Source organism: Macrosteles quadrilineatus, unplaced genomic scaffold (assembly GCF_028750875.1).
Source record: "Macrosteles quadrilineatus isolate MER2022 unplaced genomic scaffold, UCM_ALF_1.0 Scaffold_1__1_contigs__length_201487025, whole genome shotgun sequence".
In the NCBI taxonomy this organism is placed as follows: domain Eukaryota; kingdom Metazoa; phylum Arthropoda; class Insecta; order Hemiptera; family Cicadellidae; genus Macrosteles; species Macrosteles quadrilineatus.
Window position 1 is genome coordinate 84,142,783 of NW_026542594.1, and position 14,221 is coordinate 84,157,003.

A 14,221-nucleotide genomic window follows, 5' to 3' on the forward strand; every position below is an offset into this window, starting at 1 on the left:
AGAACACTAAGCAAATATGATAAAATTTAAATACAGGAGTAAACTATAACTTAAGTCCAAAACATGGCATCTTTTCCAATCTATATACGCAGTTGCTGTTTTCCAATAAATTTAAAGCAAGGTAGTTAGTATGGTACCCTAATTTCATTAAGTATTTGGCACTTAACCTTGAAATTTCTTCTTTGACCGTTGGGGATCGACTGTCCCTGTGAAGCACTTCGTTATTAACGAACCATGGTGCCTGGAGAATGTGCCTTAAGAACTTTAGATTGGAATCTTCGGATGACTTTTTGGAATCTTTAATATATGATTTTGTCATTGATTGTAGGAAATAAGTAAGATTAGTGTAGAGATAAGTAGACCACGGAGATAAGTAAGACCATGTTATGTATACAAATCGAAGTTATGCCCATGAGCCTTCAAAGAAAAGCATATGCAAATTATTTTACTGTTTGACCTTTTGAGGAAAGATTAGGAAAATAACAGTTTTTACACGTTTTAATTCATCTCGGCAGAATTGTTTTCAATAAATGGATGACTAATTAAACTTTGTTTGGTTTAGGCCTGAAAATATTGATGTTATCAAGCAAGGAGATCAAGGATGATCAGGAATCACAATTTTAAATTACTACCACAACCTCTGAGGGTTTTTTCCAGAGTGAAACAGATAGATTAAACACAATGCTATCATTGAACTAGGTTGATAATGCAAATACACTTTCTACCCTTTTGTAAAATCTAAAACATTGGTTTGACATGTGTTTACGGGTGGATACGTTTGGGTGCGCTGATGTAGGTAAAATATCACTTTTATTTCAACTAAATACTGTATCTTATCGTTTATATAAATGAATATAGGATGATGTACATATATTCAATGAGGGTGGGTAATTATCACGGATATTAGAATGGATACCGGTATTCATAAAAAACATAGAAATACCCCCGCCGCAGCAAACCTGCAGACCAAGCGAATTTCCATTTGACTGATTGGATTTACACTGAAATGTCTACTTAAAAATATAACATTTATTCTTGATTTAAATAGAATTAGTATAACAAGTACTTAGGTTTGCTGCATCAGGGAGGGTAAAACTTTTTTTTTTTGTAAAATGTGAATAGGTAGTGAGAAATAAAAACAATTTCCAAATTTGATCAAAATATGTTCACAAACAAGCAAACTACAACAGTTTACTTATTCTCCCTCCATAAGAATAACATGGGAATTTAAATTTACAATTTTTTGGAATTTTCTCCGTAACTATTAGGCGTATAATAACGCTTCAATATACTAAATTATTTGTTTTTTTAAGCTCTACAAAATGGTTTGGAAAGAAATTGCTAAATTTTATGTTTTTTGGGTCAAAAATAGGAAAAACCTATTTTTACCCCATAAAACCCCCTGTAAACCCCCGTTCCCATGGTCCGATCATGCTGGATCGCGAACTCGTTCGAATAAACGTACGTTTACACGTTTGTACCAAATTTCATCCAAATCGGATCATTTTTGCTCGAGTTATCGTGCTGACGGACACATATATATATATATATAAATATATATATATATATATATGAATTTGAACGGATGGTGTTTTTGGCCTCTAGGGACCTCAAAACGAAAAAAAAAATCGGTCCCGCATCCAGGTCTTACCATGAGTACTACGGTAATCGCTTATTCCCTATATGGGAAATTCGCTAAAACTATGTTACTAGCGTGTTTACTTTTGTAAATTACTTCGACAGTTGACAAGTTCTTTTTCCAAATGAATGTTATTTTAACTTAACAGTTGTTTCAAAACAAAATATTTTGTTATTGTTTATACTTTTCTTTGTTTACTTTATTTAGCAATTAATGCAGTGAAATTGAAAGGGTAGGTTTGGACGACGCTTTCAGCATGCGCTCCAACTAACCTTCAGAGGTCACGTATCACTAAAATTGCCATATCTCAGTTAATACTCGCCCAATCTTAAAAATAGTGTCAATAGATTTGTATTAACATTCTTGTAAAATTTTTGTAAATTTTTTTAAATGGCCGCCATTTTGTTTTATGAATTGGAAAAATCGTCATAATTTTTTGGTAGCTTTGTATAGTTGTCATACATGTTTGTACAAAGTTTCAATTTCGTAAGTTAAACCATTCTTTAGAAAAAAATTAATAACTGAAAAAAACAAAATGCCGGCTGTGTGAGTAACTAAGGACTTCCGGACAATTTAAATATGATATTTAGGTATGTTTCTTACCCAGGAGCAATGCCCTAAAATATTGGTAGAGAGTTCCGGGACACCCTGTATACTTAAATTTGTTATTGTTCATGAAGTTGAAAAGAAGCTTAGCCTACATTTGTACCGTTCAGACAGAGTTCTGCTACCTACTGTCTCAAGACAATGGAAGGAAAAGACAATCGTGAAATTAAAAATGCTATGTTCAAGTCATTTTATAAGGCTCGAGGAGCTAACTGTTTGAAATAAATTGTGCGTATGATACAAATTAAATAAATAATTTATCATGCTCTAAAATTATAAAAAAGTGAACCCAGATTGTTATTCTTGTTTGTATTACAGGCTGAACGAGAGAGATACGCTGTCAAGCCTTTCCCTCTCTCATCTCTCAAGAAAAGATCCATAGACTACACCCAGTCATAAGGTGTTTTCACCATCAGATGAAAAACTTTTGTTTATTGTTTAGTGTTGTGTTTAGCTGTAAATAAAACTTACCATCAACCATACATAAGTAGTACCACTTTGAATCCATAATGTAAAATCTATTAGAAATGATTATGTACCATATCCCAATTTGAGAAAAGTTGTGTTTCAAGAATTACGTTTACACTATAAATATGTTATTCCTGGAATTGGGATATGGGTGAATAGGGTACTTACTTACTCACCAGGTAAATGTTGTGATGTATCTAAGTGAAGGATTATTATTTAGTAGGTAAAAAGAGATTTATTCATTCAGTTGCAATTATAGCCCAGGCAAACTAGACTTGTAGCTCCTAAAAATTGGGGAAAAACTTGAAATCGTTTTAATCTGCTCTGGAGATCCTAAATAAGTTAAAAATGGGTTTGTGAAGGATTCTGAAGTGAGCTAAGTGTATGGGAGGCAAAAAACTAGGCCGATTTTGCTCAAATATTTAGTTTTTCGCTTATAACTGAAGAACAATGCATCCCACAAAAAAGTGTACGGATACTTGTCTAAAGAACAATAAAGTCCGCGTCGAATTACGTTAAAATCATTAAAATCGGTTCAGTCATTCTGCCACAACAGGTTGTCAAACAAAATATAGCATACACTCTGCCATCTGGCGGAACACGCTGTAATCATCAATAATAGGATGACAAGGAGAATGTTAGAACTACTTTAACTTTGATGACCTGTTGTAGCAGAACAACTGAACCGGTATTAATGATTTTAACGTCGTTCGACGCAGAATTTAATGTTCTTTAGAAAAGTATGGATACACTTTTTGTGGGATGCAATGTTTTGAGTTATAAGCGAAAACTAAAAAAATGAGCAAAATTGGCCTAGTTTTTTGCCTCCCATACACTTAGCTCACTTCAATATCCGTCGCAAACTCATTTTTAACTTTTTAGGATCTCAAGAGCCGATTAAAACGATTTCCAGCCCTCTCCCAAATTTTAGGAGCTACAGCTCTTTTTTTGGCTATTTTGCCTGGGCTAAATGATTGAGGCTGCTAAGTATAAACTGTTTTGCTATAAGTTTTAACACAAGTAAGAGCATATAAAATTTTCAAGAATAACATAAGGTACTACAAAATGTTGTCCAGGATTCATTTATGTGAACTTAAAAACTGTATAGCATATGTATGAACTGAAAAATATATATTATTTTGAAATATGTTTATTATTCAACAAATCTCATGTAGAAAAAAAGGTGTTTCCCACCTCCTTATACCTATACCTCCACATAAAATTACTATTTTGTAACATTAAACGTTTAAACTAATAGTAATTCAATGCAAATATTGTTGTTAAAATCAATTTAAAAGGTATTAGAAATCTGACATATACTTTCTCCCATAAGCTTAGCTTGTCAACAACCTTTAGTTTCCAAAGTTGCAATAACTTTTGAACCGAAATTGTTACAGCAATTGGGTGGTTGCACTATTTAGTTTAGAATTATAAGGACCATAACACATTCATTTTAATCAAAAGCGACTTTTTTCCTTAAATTAGTTTTTATTATTTTATGGGTTTTTTATGGGAAAATAACATAAGTTACAATTACTTTTGAACCATAATTTTTACGGAAATGGAATTTGTACCATTTTATTCTGAATTTAAAGGACTATAACCATTGACTAACATACTACATTTTTGTCAAAATCGTTCGTGCAATTTTTTCAGAAAATTTGATTTTTCCGTTATTTTATGGCTTTTTATGGGGAAAATACCATTACAAATATAAATAAAAAAACACTTAGAGATACCATGGAATAGTAGTACCTATATACCAAATTTCATCAAAATGGGACTACAGGTGTGGGCTGTAGCTCTGTACATATCCACCCATCAAGGGCGGTCCTAGACATATATTTTGGGGGGGGGTCACCGGGGGGCCGGGGGGGTATTCCATACCCCCCAGCAAAGGGACCCCGGAAAAAATTTGGAAATAACGTGCTAAAATGAGTGGTTTTTAAGCTAATTTGAGCACCTAGTTTAATGTCTTCAAGCTTTTCAGTTTATTTAAAGGTCAAAGAAATTTCTAAAAATAAACTTGTATAATGTTATGTTTTTGCATTATTGAGACTTGTGGTTTAATATCAAAGGAATACCGCAACATTACAACACATTCAAGCATTATTGATTTACGAAAACACCCTTTCAACTGGTGCCGATGTGCATGCTAAACAGAAAATGTCCAAAATCAGACCAAGATTTCGGACCAGAGAACTTATTTTATCTAAGACTAGCTGTACCCGCGGGCTTTGCCCCGTTTAACTTCATATGTTAGCTCGTTCGCATGCTCAATCACGTCCTGGTTGAAGTTCGTTCGCTACGCTCACTCACCTTTAGATTGGAGCTCGTTCGCTGCGCTCACACGTCCTGGTTGAAGTTCGTTCGCTACGCTCACTCAGCTTTATGGTTGGAGCTCGTTCGCTGCGCTCACTTGCCTTCAGATTAGCTCGTTCGCTACGCTACCTCGCCTCCGGGTTGAAGTTCGTTCGCTACGCTCACTCACCTTTTGGTTTCAAATTAGCTGTAGTCAAATATTTAAAAAAAATAATAGTGCTGCACCCTGTTGGTAATCCTTGTAACTTAAATGCTATTGAACATCATAGAACAGAACCAACTTGTTTAATTGAAACAGCTGTTATGATTCATTAATTCCATTTAAATATGGGTACTCATTAGGTTAACATGGGAAACTCCAGAGCCACTGGGGTGGAGCCCGAGAGTCCGATCAAAATAAAAACCACTTAGTTTTCCTATTTAATGCCTAAAGAATCAGTGTACCAAATTTCAGCCTCCTAGGTAAGTGGGAAGTGGGAGAATTAGTGATGAGTGAGTGAGTGAGTCAGTCAGTCAGTCAGTCAGTCAGTGAGGGCTTTGCCTTTTACATATATATATAGATGTGTTTCAGAACTTGCACCCAACACGACTGCATTATACCTGCCCAGCAAGCAACAGTTAACCTACACAAAGTACACTACCCAACTAACGTTGCCCTCGGCGTCCCGTCACTGCTACCACCTGAAGAATTGGTTCTCATTGCTCTCATTTTTTTCTACGCCAGTGCCAGTGGCATTTTACAAGGGGTCAATGTGAGAATACAGTTTTTGTGCAACTTTTTGTGGTTGTGTGGGTAATTAAATCCGTCCCTTCCGCATCTAAGTCTAAGATACTACCATTTTGTTGTTGTTTTGTGGCTAGCAATATGAAAATTGGGTTGTGGTATTCTTAAATATGATATCAGGTGCTCTAAATATAAATACTATTTAATATTGAAAGTTTTGAAATTTGCTACAGTAATCATTGAATTACATTACTGTAATTATAAATTCCTAACGCTGAACTCGTCTGTCGTCTGCCGATCTTCCCTACTTTTCATAACGTACGAAAAATAGTCAGACTCGAACGATCCCGAGTTTTAGGTTAGAATTTGTAATTAGTCCTTTCATTCGCCACAAGTGTAAAGACTACAATGAATTTCAAATTGGTAGATCGATTTGCAATAACAAACAGTTTATGTATATAACAAATATTTTGGGGGGGGGGTCATGACCCCCCCCCCCTGGGACCGTCCTTGCCACCCATACAGAAACACACAGACATAACTTAGAAACCCACTTATTGGGTGCAGGGGGACTCAAAACGAATATATCCACTCAAAACTCAATCTCGAAAATTTTGACGAAAACAATACTTTCTCCATATATGTATAGGGGGAGAAAAGAGAAATAAACTTGACCTTTTAGTAATTTGGTGGCTGTATTAGTTGAAAAGTTTATTTTAGGTAGGTGTCTTTAATCAAACTTCTGCTTTTATCTATTACATAAAATAAAGGCAGGTAAGTACACCATTTATTTTATGAATATCCCATTAATAAGTAGTTAGCTCATAGGAGTCCGCACTATTAGGGGTTTAGTATGTACTGAAAATGTAACACTTTTTGATTATAGTTGGAGCCATCTTGGAGATTACCATAACCAATATTGTTGTCCTCTGAGCAGGTGCACAACTTGGGCATTAGAGGAGGGAAGTAACATGTTCTAAAAAAGCACTCAGAATTTAAACATGCTCTAATGTTATGTTATGACACATATATTATACAGGGTGGCTGATAAGTAACTTGCACCCCCTCTTAAGTTTTCAACTATTCAAAATATTTGAAATCATTTTGCGGCAACCTTCTTAGTTATAAAAGGCTACAATAATGATAGCTAATTTTGAAAATTTTGCCCTTACCGAATAAGCGAAAAAATTGCTAAAAATCTTTAAAAGCTGTATTGCAATTGTTGTATAACAATTTTAAAACATGTTGATTTAAATTTCATATTACAACAATTTTAATATAAGATTGCAACAATCTTAACAATCTTTAAATTGTTTAACAATCAGTTTTTGCAGTATACAAAATAAGTTTTAATATGAGTTGTAACTATTTTACACCAATTTTAAAACTGTTTTATTCTTAGTTTTGTTATAAACTATTTTAAAACAATTTTCTAACAATATTTAAATTGTTTACAATACTATTTAACAAATGTTTGTGCAGTTCTTAAAAAACAAGTTTCAACAAATTTTAAATAAATTTTCTTAACAATATTTAAATTGCTTATAACCCTTTTGAACAATTGTTAGTGTAGTTCTTAAAATACAAGTTTGAACAATTTTGAAATAAATTTAATTTCTTTGATTATTTATGTTTGATTAAAATTAATGGGTTGTATCCCTGTTTTGCCGTTTTTTAAACTCGCTTGCATTTAATTTGGATATATACTAGATAAATATAGGTTTTATCAATCATGTTTAAATAACAGCTTATAATGTTTTAAATTGTTTGATTGAAAACGGAATGAAGTAATCAGAAAAGTACCTATTAAAATACGAAAAAAATTATGTTTATTGTACAGGTAAAGCATGGTAGTTTATTAATTCTTCTTATAAAGTTTTTTTTTTATATAATACAATTGTTTATAATTTCATCTATATATTAATTTGAAACTGTTTTTCTTTGTCATAGCAAAATTGAGAGAATGGCCTGGCGTAGAAACTCAGTAGAGGTGTCTAAAGAAAGGTCTTGGTCTGTTGATGAGCCATCAAAAGAGAAACGTGGTAAATTCCCTTGGGGCTCTGCCCCAGTGGCCTTTGAATTCCCATCCCATGTTATTCTTATGGAGGAAAAACTGGGTTTTTGTCCCAGCTAATTTGAGAGAACGGCTGGGCCTAGAAACTTGGTAGGGGTCTCTAAAGAAAGGTCTTGGTCTATAGATGAGCCATCAAAAGAGGAACGATGTAAATTCCCTTGGGGCTCTGCCCCAGAAGCCTTTAAAGTTGCATCTTCAAATTTGTTTTACCATATGCATAATTCAAAACTACTTTTTAATGAAACAGCTTTTTTAAATTGTGATTTATTGAATTTTTCAAAATGAAGTACAGTATTTGCAATGGGTTTTTCTGATTTTAAAATCGATTTTATTCTGCATCGTGTCATGTTTTGCAATATAATGTTCTATTACCAAATCAGTGGAAAATTCTAATATCACAGTAACTCTTAAAATTATTTCTTATGTAGTTAACTTATATCTGTTGTATGGCTTGGTTTCTGCCTTTTTTTACCACTTCTTGGAGATTGTACGTAGGTGATATTCTTTGGCGTATTCCATCTGTAGACGAAACTTGGGTTGGTGAAATTATTACAATGGAAAAATCCTGGACAATTTGATATGGGCTAAAAATAAAACTAAATTAACAATATGCTACATTTCTTGAGCAATCATTGAAATAACCGATTTGCAAACAATGGAAACATAGAAAAAGTCATAGAACACAACCAAGTAGAAAAAAAGAAATAATGTTTTTTTTTCATTTAAAATCGTTATAGACAACCTAATGCGGCTATGAGAGGTAAAAATTTGTAGAAACACTAAAAAACAAGATCAGCTTTTTGAGAAAAGACAAGATATTTACAAAAGATTTTGATTATATCTAACTGTGTAAATGGGAGGTTGGGGTTGCTGACGGTCCCCTTCCTTCTGGCTATGATGGCGGGTTCTGCCTGTCAGGGATTAGATAGGTCCCGAGTGTTGCTTGCACTAAATGCGTCGGGGCGCTCCATTATGGTCCTCTAGGGCTTTGTACCTGGTGGAACCCAGGTGGAGTGACGCTTAAACAAGTAGCCGGAATCCCTGGTTAGGATTGAGGGGCAACCCTCTTTCCGAAGGGTCTGCTTCGGCAGCCGGCGAGCCTGATGACCTTAAGTCATCCGCCCATGATGTGCTAAAGGTTGATGCGTAAGCTTCGGCCTACATCATGGGGCCCAGGTATGTCTCACGATAGGTACCGGGTATGTAGTCAGGGGGCTTCGGCTCTCATGACAAAGAAATAATAATAATAATAATAATATCTAACTGTTGTGTAGATCGTGAGTATTTCTATAATCTTCGTGAGTCGCCTGTAATGCTTCGCAATTGCTCGAATTCGAGCAACAGGTACACTAGTATTAGTTATTATGAATTACTTGAATGGGTCAATTCATAATGCATAAGTTACCAATGAGGTTAATTAATTGTGACAGTTGCGATACTAGATACAGTGGTGGAACACCTGCTTATATAATAACAATAATAATGCAAATATTTTTTTATATTATTTCCTTTAACTTATTTGAGCAAATTTTTAGTAGTTGAACAATGGGGGAAGATGAATTAATCATTAACAATCTATAATATTAAAACGAAACAGTGTTTTTTTTATTTCACGATTCTGAATCAACCACTCGACGGATTTTCATGATTTTTGTGTTGAAAGAAAGATAATTTTGAGAACTAGGGAATGTCGAAGCCATAATTTTAGTTTAGGGTCCCAGTTTTTTAAAAATCAAGTTTTAATCTTTAAAAAGTCTAGCAGCCGACGCTAAGATTCTAAACTACCTTTTGGCATAAAATAATTTGCTTAACATAACAGCTGTAAACAGTCAGCATTTGGATAAAACTTTAAAGACATACTTACGGTTGACTTATTTATACTATGTGTAATGCTATCATTGATACGTTCAATTCTTCTGTAAGAGGATGACAGATTAATTTAATATACATAGTAAAATACTAGGATGTTCAAATTATTTTTTAAAGCAATCTTTGTAATCTTCGATTTGTTTTAGAGCAATATAATTTGTTCTAACTAACAGCTGGTTAGTTATAAAAATGCCCTAAAGAACTATGAGGTTATTTACTCTGATTTTGTCATTGATTATAGAAAATAAGTAAGATTAGTAGACCACCGAGATAAGTAACACCATCGATGTGTACAAGTCGAGGCTATGTACACGAGTTAAAGGAAAAAGATATGCAAATTATTTTACTGCTCAACTTTTTTTGGAAAGGGTAGAAAAATCACAATTTTTACATGTTTTAATTCATCTTGGCAGCTTTTTGTTTACAATCAATGTTTTTGAATGCTTGAACTGTGAATTTTATTGGATGTTTTCGTTTTATTTTAGGGAGTTTCAATTCAGACCTACTGGAAATTGTGTATAGTATGAGTAATTGTATTGTGGTGATATTGATTATGGAAGAGGTAGGTATGTGATGGAAGGTGATATCATTTCATTGACTAGGTCTATACACTTCTCAATTGATAATTACTCTTTCTACTGTAGGCTGCAATAAAATTTGTCTTTATACGTGTAAACTAGCTGTTCTGATTTATAGGCCTACACCGTTTTAACTGACTACTCCCGTACGTAGGACGGGCTAACACCTCGTAATTATAATAACATTTATAATGTTAACTAGCGGAATACCCGTGCTTCGCTACGGAAACTTTCAGATTGGTTGACATTTATAATAACAGCCTTCAGTGAACAATTCAGCTAAAAACTGTTATGCTCCAATCGATGTCATATTAAAGCAACTATTATAATGTTTCATCCGGTCCATAAAGTGTGTATGCTCAGGGGGGGTGCCCATGACTAGACTGCATAAAGGTTTAGGTAGGTGCTTTAAAGGTAGTAGCTACACCTTACCACCATTGCAGCACATGCCCGGTGTATATTCTTTCCATTTTAAGGCTTCGCAGTACTTACATTATTTGAACGTCATGGTAGCTATCGCCACCAAGCTATCTCCTTCATAGTATATTTTCCGATTATATGTCATTGTTGATAGATGTTTCACCATCCATTGAATCTTTGGAAAATTTCTTTCAGGATGAGTTTATTTATACCTTTTGCTTGCGTTCTTCGCTTGCCTTTTCCTTTGTTTGTCAGTGCACCTGCTACGCCGTTTACGCCTTAATGTATTTTGTTGAGATTCCGGAATCGGATGACAATTTGGAGAAACGGGCTCTTTTTGTGGCTCTAAAACGTCGGAAGTGCCTGCTAGACAGGGATTGTGCCAATTCGAGTCTTTTCACGGGATTACTTTCATCACCAAACTTGACATATATAATTTACACTATTCCGAAAACAAATTTGAATAGTTGTGAAGCTACAACCTACCAAAGGTAAACGGCTTAGACATTTAATAGAAGTATTCCCTGGAATTAAGGTAAATATTCTCGTCACTATGGAGCTCGATCGCTATGCTAACTCGCCTCCAGGTTGAAGTTCGTTCGCTATGCTCACTCACATTTTGGTTGCAAATTAGCTGTTGTCATAAATTTAAACTAGGTGGCGTTCACAGATGCATCCACAAAATTGAGCGGAGTCATCAAGGGTTTATATTATATTGCTTTGTCATACTGCAGTAGAAACAGTCGTCATTGATGCATGCGTTGCGGGTCTAAAGTAGCATTTTTACTCTTTAGGGGATAAAATTCGTTTTTTAGCCTCTATGGAGTAAAATTCAGCTGTTGTCAACTCAGTTGTAAATTTCTATTGTAAATGATTGAATACGTATCTAAATATGTAACGATTCGTGCTTCATATCATTTTAACCTGCAGTCTACAGTCTCTTCCCATAGCATTTCAGCATTGCAAATACATTAATCCATTCCCACACTCAACACTGCCCACCTTGACTACTTCCTTCACCACCCCCTACGTCGTGGACCTGTTTCCCTCTCTTCCCATAGCATTTTAGGATTGCAGATACATTAATGTTATTGCCAAAGACAGTTCCCACACTCTGCACTGCAAGCCTTACTACTTCCTTCACCAATTCCTACGTCATAGACCTGTTTCCTTCCCTTAAAATAGCATTGAAGTATTAGATACATAATCTAACTGCCACAGATGGTTCTCACAATATGTTCATACTTTACTACTTCCTAAGCCACTTCCTACATCGTGGACCTATTTTTCATCACTTTCCATAGCATTTTAGTATTTTAGATACGTTAATCTAATTGCCACAACCATTGCCCACACTCCGCACTGCTAACCTTTACTACTTCTTTCACCATTTTCTATGTCGTGGGCATTCTTCTATCCCTTCTCATAGCATTTCAGCAGTGCAGATACATTAATCTAACTGCTACAAACGGTTTCCAGTTCCCAAACTCCACATTGCTCACCTTACTACTTCCTTCACCTCTTCTTACGTCGCAGATCTGTTTCCCTCTCTTCCCATAGAATTTTAAGATTGTAGATACCAAGATACCATAATCTAATCGTCGTAAACAGTTCCCACACTCCGAAAAACTCGCCTTTACTACTTCCTTCATCTCTTCCTACGTCACGGACCTGTTTACCTCACTTTCCTTAGCATTATTGGATTGCAAATACCTTAATCTAATCGTCATAAACAGTTCCCACACTCCGAAAAACTTTTCTTTACTGCTTCCTTCATTACTTCCTACGTCACGGACCTGTTTACCTCCCTTCTCTTAGCATTATTGGAATTCAAATACCTTAATCTATTGATCATAAACAGTTCCCACACTCCGGACAGCTCGCCTTGACTACTTCCTTCACCACTTCGAACATCGCGGACCTGTTTTCCTCCCGTCCCATAGCATTTTAGGATTTTAGATTCCTTAATACTTTACTTTAATACTTTCTTATGAAATGGCGACCATACAATGTAGGTATTTTAAGCCAAGTATGAATGGAGATGAGTGTAGGATGAGTGGCGCGATCTTGTAGTCTTGTTAGTGACTAAGGCCGACATTCCTTAGACACAGCTGTTAATTAATAGCCCAAACAGCTAATGGCAACTAAGGGACCTACAGTTTATAGTGGAATCCGAACCACAATAGTCATAAACAGTTTCCACACTCCGGACAGCTCGCCTTGACTATTTCCTTCACCACTTCCTACTTCGCGGACCTGTTTCCTTCCCTTCCCATAGAATTTTAGGAATGCAGATACCTTAATCGAATCGTCATAAACAGCTCCCACACTCCGGGCAGCTCGCCTTGACTACTTCCTTCACCACTTCCTACGTCACGGACCCGTTTTCCTCCCTTCCCATAGAATTTTAGGAATGCAGATACCTACCTAAATCTTATCGTCTTAAACAGTTTCCACGATCCAGACAGCTCACCTTTACTACTTCCTTCACCACTTCATACGTCACGGACATCAAGCTAGTGTCGTCATTTGATTATATTTATGATCCATACCACCGTTTATGTTCTAATATCTGTGGAATAATGCTATCAGCTATTTATGTATTTACTGCATTCAAAAGTCAACAGCTGATCATATGTCTTTGTTTATGTGTCAAATACTGCTTCCATAAGGATTACATTGAAACTTTGAGACCCAGTGGGGCGGATTCCTGAGAGATTTTTTTAACGCCATATAGATGTTGGCACTCACCGATATGGTCTTTATCACCATGCAAAATTTGAAAACGATTAATTCAGCCGTTTAGGAGGAGTTTGCGTATTACGAAATGCACAAAAGTCGACGTATAAGAGCTTCGCTCGCTCCGCTCAAAAAATAATAGTGCTGCACCCTGTTGGTAAACCTATTAACTTTTTAATGCTATTGAACATCACAGAATCAAATTGTTTAGTTGAACCAGCTGTTAAGATTCTTTAATTCCATAAGGTTAACATGGGAAACTCAAGAGCCACTGGGGCGGAGCCCTTTTCATGGATCTGCACCAAACTTCACACAAACCATCCTTGAATAATGCTTAATAATGCCTGAAAGTTTTATTACAACCTGTCGAGCGGTTTTGGAGTCCATAACGTTCAAATATATATATACTAGCTTAACCCGGCAGACGTTGTCTTGCCTTTGACTATTTATAATTTAAGTACTGTAACGTTTAATTGTCTTATTGTATATGAAGTGCTTAAAACTAAATTAAAATACGTACGACAACCAATGAAACACATATAGTACAAAGGATAACTGATTCTTTATTATTGCTCTTATATTAATGCTAGGTTATGCTAGCTTAATTATTAATGTATGTATGTATGTATGTATGCTTGCATCAAGATCTCGAAAACGGCTCCGACGATTTTCTTCAAATGTTGTAAATAGTTTATTCCTGGCCTAAAAATGAGTTTACTGCAGTTAGAACTGCCAACAAAAATATAATTACGTAGAAAAATGAAACTGAAAGTCAAATTTTT

General features: G+C 35.2%; 1 protein-coding gene across 1 annotated transcript in view; it reads left to right on the plus strand.

Annotated features, from left to right (window-relative positions):
- Window positions 1-3,860, plus strand: part of LOC128983696 (cardioactive peptide) — an 86,042-nt gene extending 82,182 nt beyond the window's left edge. Inside the window, exon 5 of the mRNA XM_054403097.1 lies at window positions 2,564-3,860. Within this exon, the coding sequence (XP_054259072.1) occupies window positions 2,564-2,644 (81 nt within the window). The 3' untranslated portion in view covers window positions 2,645-3,860. The remainder of the gene's footprint in view (window positions 1-2,563) is intronic.
- Window positions 3,861-14,221: the final 10,361 nt, after the last annotated feature.